Source organism: Carettochelys insculpta, chromosome 2, assembly GCF_033958435.1.
Source record: "Carettochelys insculpta isolate YL-2023 chromosome 2, ASM3395843v1, whole genome shotgun sequence".
In the NCBI taxonomy this organism is placed as follows: Eukaryota; Metazoa; Chordata; order Testudines; family Carettochelyidae; genus Carettochelys; species Carettochelys insculpta.
The window spans coordinates 190,172,876-190,191,053 of NC_134138.1; the positions used below are offsets into that span (position 1 = coordinate 190,172,876).

The 18,178-nt window shown below is 41.3% G+C and overlaps 1 protein-coding gene across 6 annotated transcripts in view; it reads right to left on the reverse strand.

The window, feature by feature from the left end:
• Positions 1 to 12,111: 12,111 nt before the first annotated feature.
• GOLGA4 (golgin A4) overlaps positions 12,112 to 18,178 on the reverse strand; it is a 103,792-nt gene continuing 97,725 nt past the window's right edge. For 5 of the 6 annotated variants that reach the window (XM_074988165.1, XM_074988160.1, XM_074988164.1 and 2 more), the window contains 3 exons: positions 16,165 to 16,251; positions 14,908 to 14,971; positions 12,112 to 12,432 (listed from right to left, as the gene is read on the reverse strand). In XM_074988165.1, the coding sequence (XP_074844266.1) occupies positions 14,942 to 14,971; positions 16,165 to 16,251 (117 nt within the window). In that variant the 3' untranslated portion in view covers positions 12,112 to 12,432; positions 14,908 to 14,941. The remainder of the gene's footprint in view (positions 12,433 to 14,907; positions 14,972 to 16,164; positions 16,252 to 18,178) is intronic. The other variant, XM_074988161.1, reaches the window with a different exon arrangement.

Consider the following 18,178-nt stretch of genomic DNA (forward strand, 5'->3'; position numbering starts at 1 on the left):
CCGCACACCTGGAGAACAGCAGAGATGGAAGCAGCCAGAGTGGACAACCGTGGGGCATTGTGGGATATATAAGGGACACTTCTGGAGGCAAATAAAGTCGATTTAAAGAAATGGCATTTCCACACTAGCATTAATTAGACCTTTTAAATTCAAACTTGGTGGTACGCCCACTCACATGGTGGATGTAATAATATCGACCTTAGCTCTTCCTAAAATCAAGCTAATGGTATTTACAGTGAAGACAGTGACATTGTAAAATCAAGCGAACTGCCTTAAAATCGACTTTATTGACATAGCACAACAATCTCACAGTCACATTGAATGAGGAAATGAAACCTGGAGTACCCCCCCAGGAGAGAGCCCCCAAGTTAGAGGAAAAGCCATCTAATACTATCCTATGGGACCTCACAGAGAGACAAGAACAAAAGAACAAAGCCCCCAGAAAGCAATTCCATCCACACACATCATGAGCCAGCAGAGAGCCAACACACCGTAATCAGAGGTACTGAAGACAGCAGATAAATCTAATATGCCTATGGACAACTGTTCTTCATCCATTGCCAGGAGGGGGCTCAGCCAAAACCACAGAATGTTTATTTTCCTTACCAACCCCAGACTGACAAGGACCAGAATAGCCGAGACATTGAGATACTGGGAATTCTTGTCACATGCCTCTTAAGCATTTTAACTCAAAAGAAACCTGCCTGATCATAACTGCTGTCTCCTTCACTCTCTGTAGACAGCTGTTTCCTCCCAAGCAATCCCTGGTGCAATAGGCAATTTTGGAAGGAAAAGCTTCAGTGTAAGAGGGATAGCAGCCTATAAACTTTGGGTGAAACCTGAACTCCCACAAACTTCAACATTTTGTTTTTGAAACAGAGTAAACTGCTTTGCAATCCTCTGCCTGACTCAGCCAGTATCTTTGCAGTGCTACGACCACAGGAGTCCATAGAACTGCCAGTTACCAAAACTCTCTGAGCCGTTGCTCTATGCCTGGTCCTGCATGTGACGATGATACAGTGACAACCTCTATCAGGGATGACAAGCCATCTAACAAGAGAAATCCGAACCCTTGTCTGTATTTACGTGGAATTTAAAATGTTGCTGTGCCAAGGGGTGCTTCACTTCCCGCTAGTCTGGCACCTCCTCCCGGTCATGCTGGATGTTAGCCAGAAAATACCATCTGCAGTTTGCACAGCATCACTCTGGTCTGCAGCTCCTCTCACTCAAGGACATGCAGTGTCCTCTTCATGACTTAGTCCTCCAGGGTTCAGTCCATCACCAGTTCCAGGCAGTCTTTCTATTCACTGTCCCAGTGCCACTCCATCAGTGGCTGGTGGAGGAACCCAGCCCTGTCCTCTCCAACAAAGTGCAGTTCAACAACCCTCAGCTTAGCATGTCTCTGGTTTCCTTTCTCTCTCCCTGCTCACTGCTCTGTTCCTCTACTCCGATTCCCTTCTCTGGCGAGTACCAACTCAAAACCCCGCTTCCCTTTTCCCAAGGGGTGACTAGTGCAGGGGTCAGCAACTTTGAGTTTGCGGCCCATAAAGGTAATCAGGCTATGAGACTTTTGCTGACGTTAACCAGCCACAGGCATGCCCCTGCCCCCCGCCCCCGCCATTTCCACTGCAGTTCCCACTGGCTGTGGTTGGTCGTTCCTGGCCGCTGGCAGCTGTGGGAAGCAGCATGAGCTGCAGAGACATGCTGGCCACTGCTTCCCACAAAGTGTCTCGCAGCCCACCAGCAGAGTGTCTGGACTGGCTGCGTGCTGAAAGTTGCCGACCCCTGGACTAGTGACTGCAGCTTTCCCCAGCAGCTCCTCCTCTGTAGCCCAGCACCTGGCCTGGTCCTGCACAGGGGAGTCTGTTCCTAAGCAATCTCCTGCTGCCTGGCTCCTGCTCCAGGTACAGCCTGTAGAATTAATTAGTCTATCCCACTCCGGTCTCTGTGTGGCACATAGGCAACGATTCCAGGAGCTCTCCAGAGCTGGAGCACCCACTGAAAAAATAATTGTGGGTTCTCAACACCCACCAGCAGTCCTGTGGATCAGCTCTTTACCCTCCCCACACTGCTTCCCACCCACTGATGGGCCCCCTCAATCAGCTTCTCCCTTCCCTACCCCCACAAGTCCCATGCCCATTTATGATCAGCTGTTGAAGGGTGTGCAGGAGGTGCTGGGGGGAGGGGAAGGCATAGGGACAAGAAGAGGTGGGTGGGGTCCAGCAACCCCAGGGGAATCACAAAGTTGGCACCTCTGGTGGGGCAGACGCCCCATCACATACTGGTTGTAGTCTTCTCACACAGCTCTGAAGCTGATACCTCACATGGATTCCTGTTAGATTCGGTGTGCGCTGCAGCTTAAGAGAAACCTAGTTGAATTAATTTTTTAAAAGGTAACTTGGCTTCCAAAATGCATTCTAGTTTAAATCATGAAAGGTGAAATGTAATTCACTCTAAAGAGCCCAGACCAAGTCACTTGAGGCCAAAATAAGGATTCTAGAAGACTTGAATTTCAAGTCATTAAGTAGTGCTTGGTTCTAAACATCTCTCAGGGGTAGCCATGTTAGTCTGTTATTTATTAGGTAATGAGCCTTTGTGGGTAAGACTGATGAAGTGGGTCATACCCAAGAAAGCTCATTTGTTACCTAATAAATAAAATCATTAGTCATTAAGGTGCTACAAGTCTGTTTGTTTGTTGTGATTCTAAACATGTTCATTTTATTCCAGTACACCATAGCTAAAGGATAACAAGCAAGGACTAAATGGACATAAATCAGACATAACAGTAACATTCAAAAGCCTGTAGGAGAACACTTCAGTCTCCCTGGACACTCAGTAACAGATTTAAAAGTAGCAGTCCTACACCAAAAACATTTCAAAAATAAAATGCAAAGAGCAATTTCAGCACTGCAATTCATTAGCAAATTTGACTCCATCAACCAAGGATTGAATACAGACTGGGAGCAGTTGGCTGATTACAAAAGCTGTTTCTCCGCTCTTTACGTTCACACCTCCACATTAGCTGCTACTGACAATGGGCCACATCCTCTCTTACTGAACTGACTTGATTTCTCTCCTCTTGATGTTCACAACTTCATATTAACTGCCAATAATGGGCCACATCCACCGTGACTGAACAGATCTTGTCAGGTTTTGGCCCTCCCCTTTACTGAGACTCCCTCATTAAATTCTTCTCTGAAACCGCCCCACTCATGCATCTGATGAAGTGGGTCTTTGCCCATGAAAGCTTAAGCTCCAAAATACCTGTTAGTCTATAAGGTGCCACAGGACTTCTTGTCGTTAAGCAAAGGTCAGTCACTATGCAGATACCTATAGAGAATACAGAAAGCTTGTGAAATATGGTGGATCCTGTAATACTACCATTTTGAACTTGCCCTAAGTACTATCTAACTTCATTGATTAATAATCAAACCAGACCCTCTATTTTCCCAGCTAACCTCTAGGGCTGCCAGTTAATGTGTGTTAATGCCTGCGATTAACACAGGGCAGAATTAATGTGATAAAAACTTAAGATGTTAATCTCAGGCTTTATGTGCCTTAATTGACAGCTGGCACTGCCGGCAGGGCTTCCCAGCCACTTACAGCCACAGGGCTTCTGGGTTCCCAGCTGTGGGGTTGCCACTGGCCAGCATCCTACAGCTGCGGGAACCCTGGCAGCCCCATGGCTGCAGAAGGCTAGGGCATGAAGCCCCTCTGGCAGCCCCACAGCTGCACGGCTGTGGCCAGGGGCAGCTGCAGTGCTCTGGTCTGGGAAGCCAGCACTCCGACCTGGTGACTTGTGGGAGGGAGGATTGCAGGGGAGGTGGCACTTCCAGCCTGGCCTGGCTGCCCCCCACAGGGCTGCCAGATGGTTGCCCTCATGCCCCAGCTCTCTCTGTGTGTGTGTGTGTGTGTGTGTGTGTGTGTGTGTGTGTGTGTGTTGCTATACATCATGTGTGTCTGTGTCTGCATTGTTACATGGTGTGTGTGTGTGTGTGGTGTGTGCTTGTGCTGATATACACTGTGTGCATTTACATGTTTTTGTTGGTGTACAATGTGTGTTTTGTGTGTGTTTGTGTTGCAGATATTATTATTAACAGCACAATTAATCACAATTAATTTTTAATTGCTTAACAGTCCTAGTAACCTCTAATTCTAACTCAAAATTACCTGCCCACACTGATGATCACATGACAAGTTTGGGCCACTTATCCAAAGATCCCATTTACAACACAGCTTTCAAACATTGAGCAGGGAATTTGTATCACATCTGCTTTCTATTAGCTAGCCATGCAATGTTTATTATTTCACATGTTAACTATTATATAATACTTGTGTGAAAAGTTCAGATGAACAATAACCTATTTATCAGTCAGAAACAGCCAAGCCAGTTTTTCACCAAAAAAAGGACACATTTTGCAATTTTTCTGCATGTGCATGCTAACCTTGATTGCTTAACTAAGTAATGTGGGGTATACAGATGCCAGAGTGACTCCCTTATTTCTAAATTGCCTATCATGTTATGCTGAAATTGGTTGTGTGCAATACATACACAGTAGTTCAGAAAGATAAACTGTAAGACTCTATAGGATTTATTACCAGCATGTGGGAACAGTTTCGCCAAGAGCAGCATTTTTACTAAGCTTAAGAAAAAAAGTTAAAGGGATTGAACTGGAATCTGAATGATTGGAAAACAGTGTTGTCAACAGTGACAAAGAAAACTTCCAGGGGCAAATTCTCTAGTGGTGTAAACCCATGAAATCAAATTGGCTATGCCTGCCCAGAATACGCTATTTCCCACATCAAACCTAAGATACAATACATATAGGCGGAGAGTGAGGGGAACTAAGTAACTACAAAACACTATCAGCCATAATGTAAGAGGAGTGTTGCCACACCACTGGCAGCATGAAATATAGCTCCTAAGATGAATCCTGCGGTCCAGCCATTTGCAATCTCTCTGGGGTACTACCTAACTGGATTATAAACTAATGCAGTTTATAATTAAGGCTAGCTGGGAGCCACTCTTTTCCCAGCTAGCCTTCAATTTGAATTAAGCTACCCAAGAGTCCACGCCCACGGTGGGCAGATTCGTAGTAGCAGTGCCCCTGCAGCTGGCTGTGCATGCAGAACCCTGGCACATGGCCTTTGGAACTGTCCCTCCATGCACACAGCCAACTGCCTCCCCAGTTGTTCTCTGACCACTGCCGGCTTAGGTGGCCTAGAACAGCTGCTCTCTCCTCTCACAACTGTTAGGTTTAGCTCCATAGTTTAGTTACCTTGTAGTTTTCAAGCTAAATTATCTCCATTGATACCACATTGGCCAGAAAAAAAAAAATCTTGGATCTGCTTTTAAACTCGTCACAGATCTTACATTTAGGGGGAACACGAGACACACTCTGAAGCAGTCTTCCTGTCCAGTGCTGCAGGGGAAAGATCTACGACAGGACTGGGCATAACTTGTGCTCAAGACCAGGGATGAACAGCCCCAGTCAGGCAAAAAGAAGGCCAGGAAAGGGATGGAAGGAGACCTTTTTAAAAGCACATACAGTAAACTCATATCCCGCAGGGACTGGGAGGTTGCCAGATATTTAGATATTCTGGATAAAAGAGCGGTATACCTAGCAATGCACAACACTAAAGAAAAAACAAGATTAGATATTAACAAACAAAAAAAACCTATGCAGAGTACTTTATTTACCAACAACAGTAGTATTGTACATCATAAACTTATACTGTATTTGCTGCATTTATTTGTATTTACTTTCACTGTAGTGTACTTATGGAAAATGTAACAAGTTTATTTCTGGTTAAAATGCCAGTTATCTCAGAGTTCTGGCAGAATCTGATAGAAAGCCAGATATGGAAGAGCTTAGTGCATCATACTAAACAAAAATTTTAAAACTCCTGCTTGAATACAGCAACTTCGTGGTGAAGCTAGCTAAGGAACACCACAACACTCTGCCGCAAGCTAAAAACAATTAATTAGGCACTGGAGTGATAGCAAATCCATCCACCCTTATACACTCTAGTACCAGAGCATGACATTATCTTGGGAGCAGGTGTGGACCTATGGACACTGCTGCCAAAAATCTCGAGTTCATGGGTGTGTGCGCACACACACACACACTCCCTCTCTCTCTCTCTGACATGGAGCCAGCAGGGCCAACAGTTACTGTAGGCCCTGGCGCAAGGTGGGGGAGCTGGGTCCATGCCCCCAGAAGGGGTGGGGTTGAGGGCAGTTAGCCCTTAGGACCAATCAGAGCATGCCCCTCCTGCCAGCCTTCAGAGATGGAGCTCCTGGCACAGCACTCCACCACCTATCCAAGGGGATCTGGGACTCTGGCCACTGCCACAAGCCCCTTTGAATCTCTGGGCCCTGGTGGAATTGCTTCCCCCACCCACCGCCTCGTTGGCAGGCCTGCACAGAGCACCCCTCAGGAGATGGCTTGAAGACGATCTTTCTACATAGCAATTTCAACACACTCCCCTCTTGCGCTGTCCATCCAGTGCCGCCTTTGGTCTCTGATCTCAATCTAAGCTATGGGAAGGGCTGATGCCTTCCATTATTTGAAAGGCACATTAGCGTACATGTTAAGCACTAAATGCCCACAAACATACATCCTGCTGTGCTTGCCAAGGAGCAGTACCTGTACCTACTTAATTGCTCTTATTCTTATCGCCAGTTCTAGGGACAGTTCAGTCAGTGCAAAAAGAAGAATTTTACATCAAGAAATGGGGGACACAGCAATTAATTTTAATCTCATCATTCCTCTGTGAAACAGTTCACCGTTTTTAATAACTCACTTCAGGGTATAAACCAGTCTGAAGGAATTGAGAGGAACCTTCCATGCTGCAAGAGTTAATGGCCATTGTCAGAGTCAGGCTATTAGAATGGATAGACCACAGATCTGATCCAATATGGCCATATCAGTCGGTATGGAAAAAATGTTTCTGCACAGTATCTTTATAGATCAGACATGATACAAACCTTTTACCCTGACTTTCATTGCCCTTGTACTTATTTCCTACTTTGCCATCTCATTTCTTCCCCATGCAAATGCTCATTTTCAATTTTAAAATTTTAGCACAGCTTCTCCATGAATTATTGCATTCCAGAGACAGCAGATCGATGCAAGAAAGATCAGCAAGTTCAATATAAAGCTGCAGAAAATTTCTTCAGGTCATTAACTACAAAGTTATTACCACAGAGGTATGGTAACTGTAGTGCACAGAAAAGGACTTTTATGCGCTTCTAAATATTGCTGGCTTGACTCTTTTGATTAATCTGTAAAATATACTGCTTGGCCCTAGTAAAACAAAAGAAAAAAACAAAAAACCTCTAAGTGCTTCCATTCAAAGATGGGCAGTGAATAATATCTTCAGTGCAAAAGCTGTTTTTCCAGAAGACAATGGTTGGAAATCCTACATCTCATAACACAGGGCTAAGTCTTTTCTGGTGCTAATAAAGATGCAAGCACATAGCCAGTGGTAAATATGATCTATGCTGCCCTATATGCACTCTTTGCATGTCAGTGAATTTAAATGCTTGTGAAAGGCACTCAAGAATCAAGTCACGTAGCCACAGATAGACATTACTCCACCAATGAAGGCTTCTCCAAAACAACCCCGCCAACATGCTTCAGTCCTCACTGATAGGGGGAGGAACAAAGAGATGCAGAACAACAAGAAGTCCTGTGGCACCTTATAGGCTAACAGATATTTTGGAGCATAAACTTTTGTGGGCAAAGACCCGCTTCATCAGATACATGAGGTAACTCAAACTCCATAACCATTCAAGCCTTTGTCTCTGCTAAGACTATTGACAATCAGCATAGGTGTAGTGGTGGCTTTTGTGATGGGTACATCAGCCAAATCAGAACTGAACAGGGGGTATCAATTAATTTCATACTTCAGAGCCAGATGGCAGTGACTTTTGATCTCTACTAGTCTGGTTTAGAAACCGTAACCCAGAAAGGAAAGTCTTTGTATCCTGCCAGTTCCTACAACCACCATTCTTTTCCTTCTTCCTCCCTCATCATCATCATCCATTATGGCAAGCTCACCTAATAAATTATTTCGTTAGTCTTTAAAATGCTACTTTACTGCTTTTTTGTTATGGCAAGATAGTTTATATCTGTATTGGTACTACTCACAGTATTTTAGCATGTTCTAAGATACACAAAAGCCACCACATTCAAGGTGAAACACTCAAGGTAATACTTTTTCCACATGCTCGTAGACTTTTTTTAATTCTAAAAAATTTCAAGTTTACACATTTTTTCTTAAAGTTCTGAAAGAAATGTTCTTGAGTTTTGTTATTAATTCAAACTGTAGCAGGGTCTTGTGCTTAACACCATTTCATTACCATTACACTAAGAAATAGGTGTCAGATGACTGAAGAATTACAGAACTTTAAGCTTTTTCAAAAATAGTGAATTTGGGGAGCATTTTTTGTTTCCACAGTAAATAATTAAGAAAGTTTGATGCTAACTATGTAATACACTTATTTAAAAATAAGATCATTTAAGATGTGATGGCAAAACACATAGGAAAAAAGAATTTATTCACTCAGATGTAGAAATGTTGTTTCAATAGTATATTAACTATTTCAGATCAGTGCACTGCATTCGAATCATGTCTGACAAATAACAGCCCTCATGTAGTTTCTTTTGAGAAGGGGACTGGGGCACAGTGATCAAAGCCTCATGAAAAATGTCCAGATGGTGAGGCATGAGACAAGACAATGGAAATTACAAGTGATATAAACTTCAGTGTCAGGGTAGTAGGCTGCTAATGCGTTTAATTTCCCATGGCATACAATGTATACCTTATATGGAGATCTAAGTTTGAACTGTGTATTTTAAACTTTTTTGTAATGGCATTGATACCAAAATTATACAAACTCCTAGAAGGCCTGCCAGGCAAGAATAGAACATACATTCTACAAATCCACACGTACAAGTCTGAAGTCTGTTCAAGGCTCCTGATGAGCCTCAGCCAATATTCTGTAAAATAAGGTTCCCATACACAATGCAGAACATAGTGAGAAACAAAGCCAAAAACGACTCTTAAAAGAGAAACTACAAAAAGAATCTTTCTGTGAGAAAGTATCAAGCATATCATATACAGTCCAAGGGCGAAATGCTTTATAAAGATCAAAGAGAAACAGCAGCGTAGTCAGACACTCGACTGGTGACAGAATATTCATCATCAGGTTTGATTGTTTGGGATCGAAAGAGAACGATTCAAGATCTCTTTTGGGCACCACTAGCTATCTAGAGCACACATATAATAGTGAACACTATGAAACAACCTCTGATGTTTCCTTAATTGCACAAAGGTAGAAAATGCTGAAGACAAATGGAATGCAAAGTGCGTTTCTTGCAACTACACAACCCATAGCGGGGTCTCCTTCTATGTTCAAACATTTTGCTGTATATTTTTATAGTTGAATGAGAATTCTCAATACTACCATTCAGGGAGATAAGGCTATGAAAGGAGTACAATTCCAGAAAGCACTGTGAGGCTGTTTTAAAAGTTATAACAATGAAGTCAGTTGTCAAACATCTAACTAACTGATTTTCCCTCCCCTTCATTGATTTCTAAGGTGGAAATTTGTCTGTCTATTCTAAGTTTTATTTCATAGATAGAGTATGCATCTATATTTCTAAAATCAGACTCTCAGATGTAAGAGAGAGACCTCTAACCACCTGGAGTCATCGAAGAGCTCATAGTATTTCTCCACACATGTATTAAATATTCAAGGATTTTGACGAAATTCCAACGGTGGATAATTACATTCTGCCCTAAAAAAGTGCCCTTATTTTTCACTGTCTGCCCTAAACTACTGCACTATGGCTGTGTCTACACTAGCCAAAAACTTCGAAATGGCCATGCAAATGGCCATTTTGAAGTTTACTAATGAAGTGCTGAAATACATATTCAGCACCTCATTAGCATGCGGGCAGCCATGGCACTTCGAAATTGATGCGGCTTGCCGCTGCGTGGCTCGTCCAGACAGGGCTCCTTTTCGAAAGGACCCTGGCTACTTCGAAGTCCTCTTATTCCTATGAGCGGATGGGAATAAGGAGACTTTGAAGTAGGCGGGGTCCTTTTGAAAAGGAGCCCCATCTGGATGAGCCGCATCAATTTCCAAGTGCCACGGCCGCCCGCATGCTAATGAGGCACTGAATATGTATTTCAGCACTTCATTAGTAAACTTCAAAATGGCCATTTGCATGGCCATTTCGAAGTTTTTGGCTAGTGTAGACATAGCCTATGTTGCTTATGCTGGACAGCCTGCTCTGCATTCCATGCCTACGTGCATGAGTATAACACATTTTCTCCATTACTCATGAATGATGAAGCCAAGAGCATGTCCCAAACTTATGCCATTAAAATGGGAGGCTTCCTGAGAATAGATCCTTTGCAGCTTGCTCCACAGGACACACGCTTTTACCTCCTCATCCTCGTTTGCAGGGGCTGGTCCCAACAACCTCCTGAGGATTCTATGAAAATCCTCCGGCTGTTAAGTGCAGGGGACTGGACTCAATGACCTCTCAAAGTCCCTTCCAGTTCTATGAGATATACATATAATTTAATTCTGTATGTTATTTCTATTATGTTAATACCAAGGAGCCCTAGCCAGGGACCATGACTCCTCTGTGGTAATTGCTGTATGAGGTATTTTACAGAAATAATTTAGAAATGTTTTAGGCAGTATAAAAAATTATTGGCTTCCTCTACATGAAAAATCAGAATTATTTAATTTCTTCATGTTCAGCCATACAAGTCTTGCAGGTGGTAGGAAAGTTTTAAAAGAAGTTTTCAGATGATAAGCTCTCCTTATATCTCAGTTTTCAGTTCTGACATGTGAGTCTAACAGAGGTTCAAATGTGCATCTTGTATTGCTGGATTTTGACATGGCAGCTGTCAGCTATAGCTTAAAACTCCTTTTCTGCAGCCTTGATGCATCACAGCCAATCAGCAGTTACTCACTGTCAGTATGGGACTGAGAAGTGTCCTATCTTGGACCATGGAGCAAATATTGCTCTGTCAGGGTTTTATTTGTTAGGTAAAATTATGTGTTTTAGAATGGTGACTAACTAAAAACACAAGTAAAAAAGTCTGAAGTTAACTTAGATGTATAGAATCTTAGAGGTAATCCTGCCAGAGAGAAACTAACTGGCAGAATACAGATGAGAATTATTCCCAAAACTATAAACATTTGGGATGCAGATGTAAGTAAGTTTCACCTTCAACTGGATACACGGTATCGTGCCTGATATCTGTGTAAATACAGGATAACTGATCTATACCCACATGGGGGTAACTGGATGTGTATTTAGAAGATCAAGCCCATTTTTAAATGCTAATAACCATAAGGGTCTAACAAAATCTACTCAGTGACTCCCTTACTTTCCAGTTCATTATATTTTCTATCTGTCTGTCACTGAGGCTATGATCCTCTACAAACTTACGCACTGGAGTGGCCCCACTAATTCATTACATGGCGGAAGTTACGTGAGTCTTTGCGGGATCAGGGCTTGAGACTGTAAACATCCCAAGCATATGCTGCCTTATGACCTTGTCAGTGGTCAATTACAAAGTTGCTCCTCATTACAAATGTATGTGTAATTCAAAAAAAATACCGGCAATTCCAAATTTGTATAGTAAATAAAACTTTATTTCATCTCCGCTCCTGCCAGATTAGCATTGCCAGTCACAGATCACATATGATACAGTTATGTATTAACTATTTACAATTTACAGTAGTGTATTTCTTCTCCAGAAAATTTAAGTACAAAAGCTAAGAGTAAACAAATGAGGTACTAGAATTTGGATTTATTGTAAGCAAAAGCTTAAAGAAATGGCCTTTAGCAAACAATCAAAAGATCAAATTGGAAGAAAATATTCAAACAAGAATGGCCTAATTCACCAGGAATCACCCACTAACTGCTACCCACCCAAAAATATATTGCACTATTCATTCACTCAAGAAATCCAAAATAAATAGAAGAGACAAACTGTTAAGTTCAACTCTTTAAAAACCACGAGTGAAGCCTGTACTGAGAAACAGGAGTGGGGCACAGTCCTTCTAGGTTATAGTCTTTTTTTTCTCCCCTTTAAAAAAATAACCTTTAACACAAAATAGAAGACAGTATTCAATGAGGAGAAAAAAGACTCGTCGCCAGATAACCACTGATTAGCATCTCTTCTGAAGGTAGTTTTAACCACATTCATGGTCCAAACTGTGTGCTGTTTTTTGTTTTTTTGTTTTTTTCCTGTCTTGCTCCTCCATCTGGGACCCTGAATAGTAGCTTTTCCTCTCATCCATTCTCAACCGAGTACAGCGATATGAATCTATTTCTAAGCAGCACTGTCATAAGAGATTGCTGTCAAATTTCTTCACAATGGTCGTAGCCATGACTAGGGAGGAAGGGAAAAAAGAAGAAAGTAAAGGCCAGTGAATAAATGTTACATTATAAAGAGAATATTACAAGCACTTTTAGTATTAAAATAAATTAATCAGGAGAGCAACTGAATCTGGTGTCAGAAGATAAGGAATAGGAGACAGTAAAATCTTGGATCTGGGGGTCAGACTGACAGATGACTTATTCTGCTGTCTTGGGAAAATAATTCAGCTTCAGTATATTTCAGCCAAAATAGCTCAGAAGCTGTGTAAAAGTCTTAAGACCCCAATGAACACTACCTACTGCAACAGAGCATCATGCCTAGTTAAATAAAATGCAAACCTGAGTTTCAGGATGTGACAAAATGTTACTCCTCCTTATTTCCTATCAATCCTCCTAGTTAAGATGACAGGAAAATAACAATTGCTCAACTCAGAACAATTCCTCCCTTAGCCAATCATAGACATAAATCCTTTGTACTTAAGCCAAAAGTGTACACCTCACATTTTCAATGTAGCCAGCATCACCTTGATCATAAGTTGTTTTGAGGCAAGACTGTCATATATGAAATGCAATAAACTGTCATAATTCACAGAAACTTTGAATAACTACGATAGCGCTATTTATTCTTGTAATGAGAGTTTGCTAGATTATGTAAGATTTACATGCACTGGCCTCATTTATATTAGTAAAATGACTTGTTTGCTCAAACCATGTCCAGCATCAAGCCACTTCTTTGCTCCTTCTACATGATGCTGAAAACAGTTTTACTGGAACAGAAGGGCAAAACCTTTTCTCAGCAACACCACAAAAAAGTAACAGGAAATACATCTCGGTCACACCTTCTGTAATGGGCCATGTCTGCACTAGCCCCAAACTTTGAAATGGCCATGTAAATGGCCATTTCGAAGTTTACTAAGGAAGTGCTGAAATACATATTCAGTGCCTCATTAGCATGCGGGTGGCTGCAGCACTTTGAAATCGCCGTGGCTCGCCGCCGCACGGCTCATCCTGACGGGGCTCCTTTTCGAAAGGACCCCACCTACTTCGAAGTCCCCTTATTCCCATCTGCTCACAGGAATAAGGGGACTTCGAAGTAGCTGGGGTCCTTTCCAAAAGGAGCCCTGTCAGGACGAGCCGCATCAATTTTGAAGTGCCGCAGCCGCCCTCATGCTAATGAGGTACTGAATATGTATTTCAGAGCTTCATGTGTAAACTTCAAAATGGCCATTTACATGGCCATTTCAAAGTCTGGGGCTAGTGTAGACACAGCCATGGTGTTGGAAAAAATAGGGTTTTTTTGTTTTATTTTTTTTAACCTGATACTGACACTTCAGCCATTTTCAGCAATAGTCACAAGGCAAAATCACCAGAAAAATAATGACCAGAGGACAGACATTCCAAATATTGGGTTCAAAATATAAAATTTAAAAGAGTATGACATAAGGAAAGGACTGGAAGAGAGGGACAGATCTCCTTCTTTATGGAACTCGAAGATATATTTTCATCAAAGCTTTATTTGGTTTTAGTTCTAAGGGAGAATATTAGGCAAGCTCAGTCTGTCCCACAGAATTTTTGAAATACTACATATTTTAAATCAAAGTGCTAATTCACATTGGATTATGTAGAAAGTTGTGACTATTTACTTCTGTGTCCTGTTACTGTGGATCATTATTGTTACATTTTTTACTTTGAGAATGTGATGCATCCTTTTTATTGAAAGGTTATTTGTGCACAGGTTCACTAATGAAGCCAAACTAATTTGTAGCAAATTATGTAATAACAAATATTGTAACACCCCCAGTCACAAGGTGTTTTCTCTCTCTCTGCTTTGTCTTCTGTTACTATCATCCCCTGCCCTTGAACCATCAAAACACTGAATCACATGCTGAATTTTAAAACAGGCTTGAAGTCTAATTTTAAGCCAACTTGAAGTTAAGTATGTGCTTAAATGTCTTACTGGACCATGGCCAATGTATGCAATATTTAATTTTAAACAGTTTATTAAATTAACCCCCGTTTTGATTTTTATATGGCACAAGGATCCATTTTAAGCACCAAAGTAAGTGAGCATATTATAGTAATTTGACTTACCTATGTGCTTATTGAAATAAGAAGCTCAGAAAATGATAAAAGCACAAACAGAATAAAGCCAACTTCAATATATTTTGCATTAGTCTATTTGATTAACAATCTTTTTCTATTCCCTTCTGACATATCTGATGTCTGTATATCTCTGAATCAGTATTTGAAAAGATGCAAACTGTCCTCTGATCAAAACATGTATTTCCCTTGTTTCTTACTTGTTAAAACACAGTTATGATAAACAGTTAGTTTAGGGGTATATTACAAGATCGTTATACAAAGGGGACTCAGTAATTATGAACAGAACATGGGAGGAGAAAAAGAAAAATCTAGCAAAAGGATAATTAATTGCATGCCATAGGTTTGATCTTCACATAAAACAATACACGTATTAAGCTTCACTCACCCACATGCTAACTAAGCACAGACTGATGGAATATTCAGAAGATACCACTGCGAGGTGAGGTAAACTACAAAGCCAGGAAGAAAACAGCTTATTGGAATACTTTATTAATAGCACAAATGTGACCTCAGTATACATCTTGTGCTAACATATGAGGCTGAGAGGATTAGACAGAAGCAACACTGAAATAAATAATAATGTACCAAGGGTAATATCCTAGACCAATTTATCTGTGATTTGTTTATAAACTTTTTAACAGAAACTTTTAGATATATGCCAATTGGAGAGGTAAGGGAAAGATGGAACACTAAACTGGTAAATAAAACTGTCAAGTATCCTGAACTAACTACAGTGTAAATGTGATTTACTTCAGTAGGAAAACAAGTTGACAATTTACACTTTTATGATGTTTCAGATAAAAGTTAACAGGAATATCATTTTTCCCAATCAAAGCATTCCAGGCTCAGTAAAGAAAACATACATTTAAGCTCTAATTTAAACTATTTTTTCCACTAGACAGAAAATTTAAGTATTTAATACGTTTTTCAAATTCCACCATCACTATGTTATGAAACACAGAGAAGCCCTGTATCAACAGATTATAAATAGACTATGCTCAGATAGTTTAGTCTAATCTCAGAATCTTATATTTTACACACAAGTACATCAAAAAGTTTAGTAAACATCAAAATAGGTGCTATTCTAGGCAGATTAATTAGCTAATGAAAAGGACAAAGTGGTTAGAAATGCTTAATTATGAAAGCTTGGGAAGTGGTTAAAAAGATAAGTTATTTCTTTTAGTATTTGACTAAATTACCTTTTCAGACAGGCATGGTGCTCATTACAGACAACAGGGTGCAGCTACTTTCAGTGCAAGGACTGCTTAGCTGAGAGAGGAAGTTACACTCTTTTCATTTTACTAGTTTAAATAAATGTTTGCAGACTGGGATAGATTGGCCAAGATCTTGAACTAGAATACAATATGTATCCGTACCTATGTTGCTATTACACTATAGCTTCCTTCAAACAAAATACGTTCATTGTCATTGTCAGTGACATTGTGACTACCACCAGTGGAGCTACTCCCATACTAGACCAACAGTGGGACATATTAATGAGCATGGGGCCGTTTTTTATTTGGTCATAAACTCAACCCTACTTCTACACTGGGAAATTCTCCTGAGTAAAGCAAGGGTGTTAGTTCCCTCACCCATGGCTCCCAGGCAATGTTTATATATTCAGTCTACTTATAAGACTTACCAATGGTCGAGCATCTTCTCGTTCTAAGATCTTCTGAGTTTGGTCAGCTGGAAACTTCAACACTGTGGTTATAACTTTTGCCATTGTCTAAAGAAAAAAAGTTAACGGTCTGTAAGCAACTTAACATGCGTAAGATTCAGCTGTTTAATAGCTAAAACTTTTATTCATTTATCAAAATTCTCTGTTTTTAGTAATATCAGTGGAAGCCACTGAAAAAAAAGAGTAAAACATACACGTTGTTTCACATCTCATTTGTTTGACAGATGGCATGTTATAAAAATTTTATGGAAACGAAGGTTCTTCAGTTTATATTACCACAAACTGCTGCTGCCATACAACAATATAAAGCTCTGTAGTAAGCATAAAGCTCAAACACATTAACCCCTTTCCTAAAACAGCACTGCAGACTATTGTTGCTAAGGCTTCAACTCCCCTGAGAGCTCTTCTGATGAACAATTGAATCTGGTGCTACAAGAACCATTTTACTCACAGAAAATAATGCTGTACAACTCAACTGTATTTCCATCAGCCTGACATCATGTCTAACAAAAACCAGACAAATAAACTTGGAACCTGCATGTGCAGTAGCTTAACAGCAGAACTTCACTTGTGCAAACATTCTTGGCAGGTGTGCAGTATGCTGCATTGATACAACAAAGTGCTCTGCCATCCTCTTACGGACTCATAAGTAGAAAACACAGTTACTTAGGTCTCATAACTGTTGTTCTTTGAAATGTGTTGTTCATGTCCATTCCACCTGGATGTGTGCAAGTGCACAGCAGCCGGAAGATTTTCCTTTAGCAGCTTTCATAGATTTGGTCTAGGATATAAGGCCCTGCCAACCCGCCCGCTCCTGGGTTCCTTTTTGCCATCACTCCAACAGAGGGATGGGGGAGACAGGCATTGGACTAGACATGAACCATCACCTCTTGAAAGACAACAGTTGTGAGAGGTGAGTAACCCTTTTTTCTTCAAGTGCTAAATTCTTCAAGCCTAAATTCAGGTGGTGGAGTAGGAGTCTTGTACTGACTGTAGCATTTCTCATCTGAATGCTGCATCAGTTTTAGCCTGAAGAGGAATGCTGTAGTCCTCATTTTGCAAACTTTATAGGTAGGGATCAGGATCAGGAATGCTGAAGAAGAGGCATGTGCTCTGGCGTGACGTGTGGTGAGATGAGATGGAGGCGACCCTGTGACTGTAGCATCTGCAGATACAAGAGACTATCCATGATGAAAGAAATTGAGAGCAGCTTGGATGGCCTCTCATCATGTCTGCAATTGCTACAAAAAGCTATAAAGTCTGAATGGCTTTGTTCTGTCAATAGAGAACTATAATGTCCAACGGATGTCCCAGGAGTGAAGTCTCTGCTTCCTGGCAGTAGGATGGAGTTTGGGATAGAAAACCAGAAGATGTCCTGATTCATGTGAAACTGGGACACCACCTTAGGGAGGTACTCTGGTTGAGACCAGAGCTGGACCTGGTCCTTGTAGAACCCAGTATGTGGGGCCTAAGCTCAACACCCTCCCAGCCCAAGTGATTTCCATGAGGAATGCTACCTTGTAAGACCATTAGTGTAAACAGCAGGTGGCCAGTGGTTCAAATGGCAGTCTCATAAGTCAGGAAAGGACCAGGCTGAGGTCCTGGGGGAGGAAGAGGGGACAGATTGGTGGATTTGAAGTTGAGGCTGTCAAGGCCCTTCTGGAAGCAGATAACTATATGGTTTATAAACACACATCTATGACTTCCTCCACATCAAAACCCAAACCCTGGACCACACTATGGAGCAGCTGCTACAGGATCCTGGAGTCCTCCAAGACTGGAGCAGCTGCAGAGCCCTCTAGCATCTTGTTGGGGAATGACAAAGAAGAAACAATGGGTAGTGGGAGGGTTTCACTTCCATTTCCATCTGCTGGGTAATGTGGTCCAGCAGATGCCAAGGAGGATATCAGTGCTGAAGTTGATGTCAGTCCCCATAGTGGGTCTTTATACGCTGGTGCTGAGACAGGCTATGCTT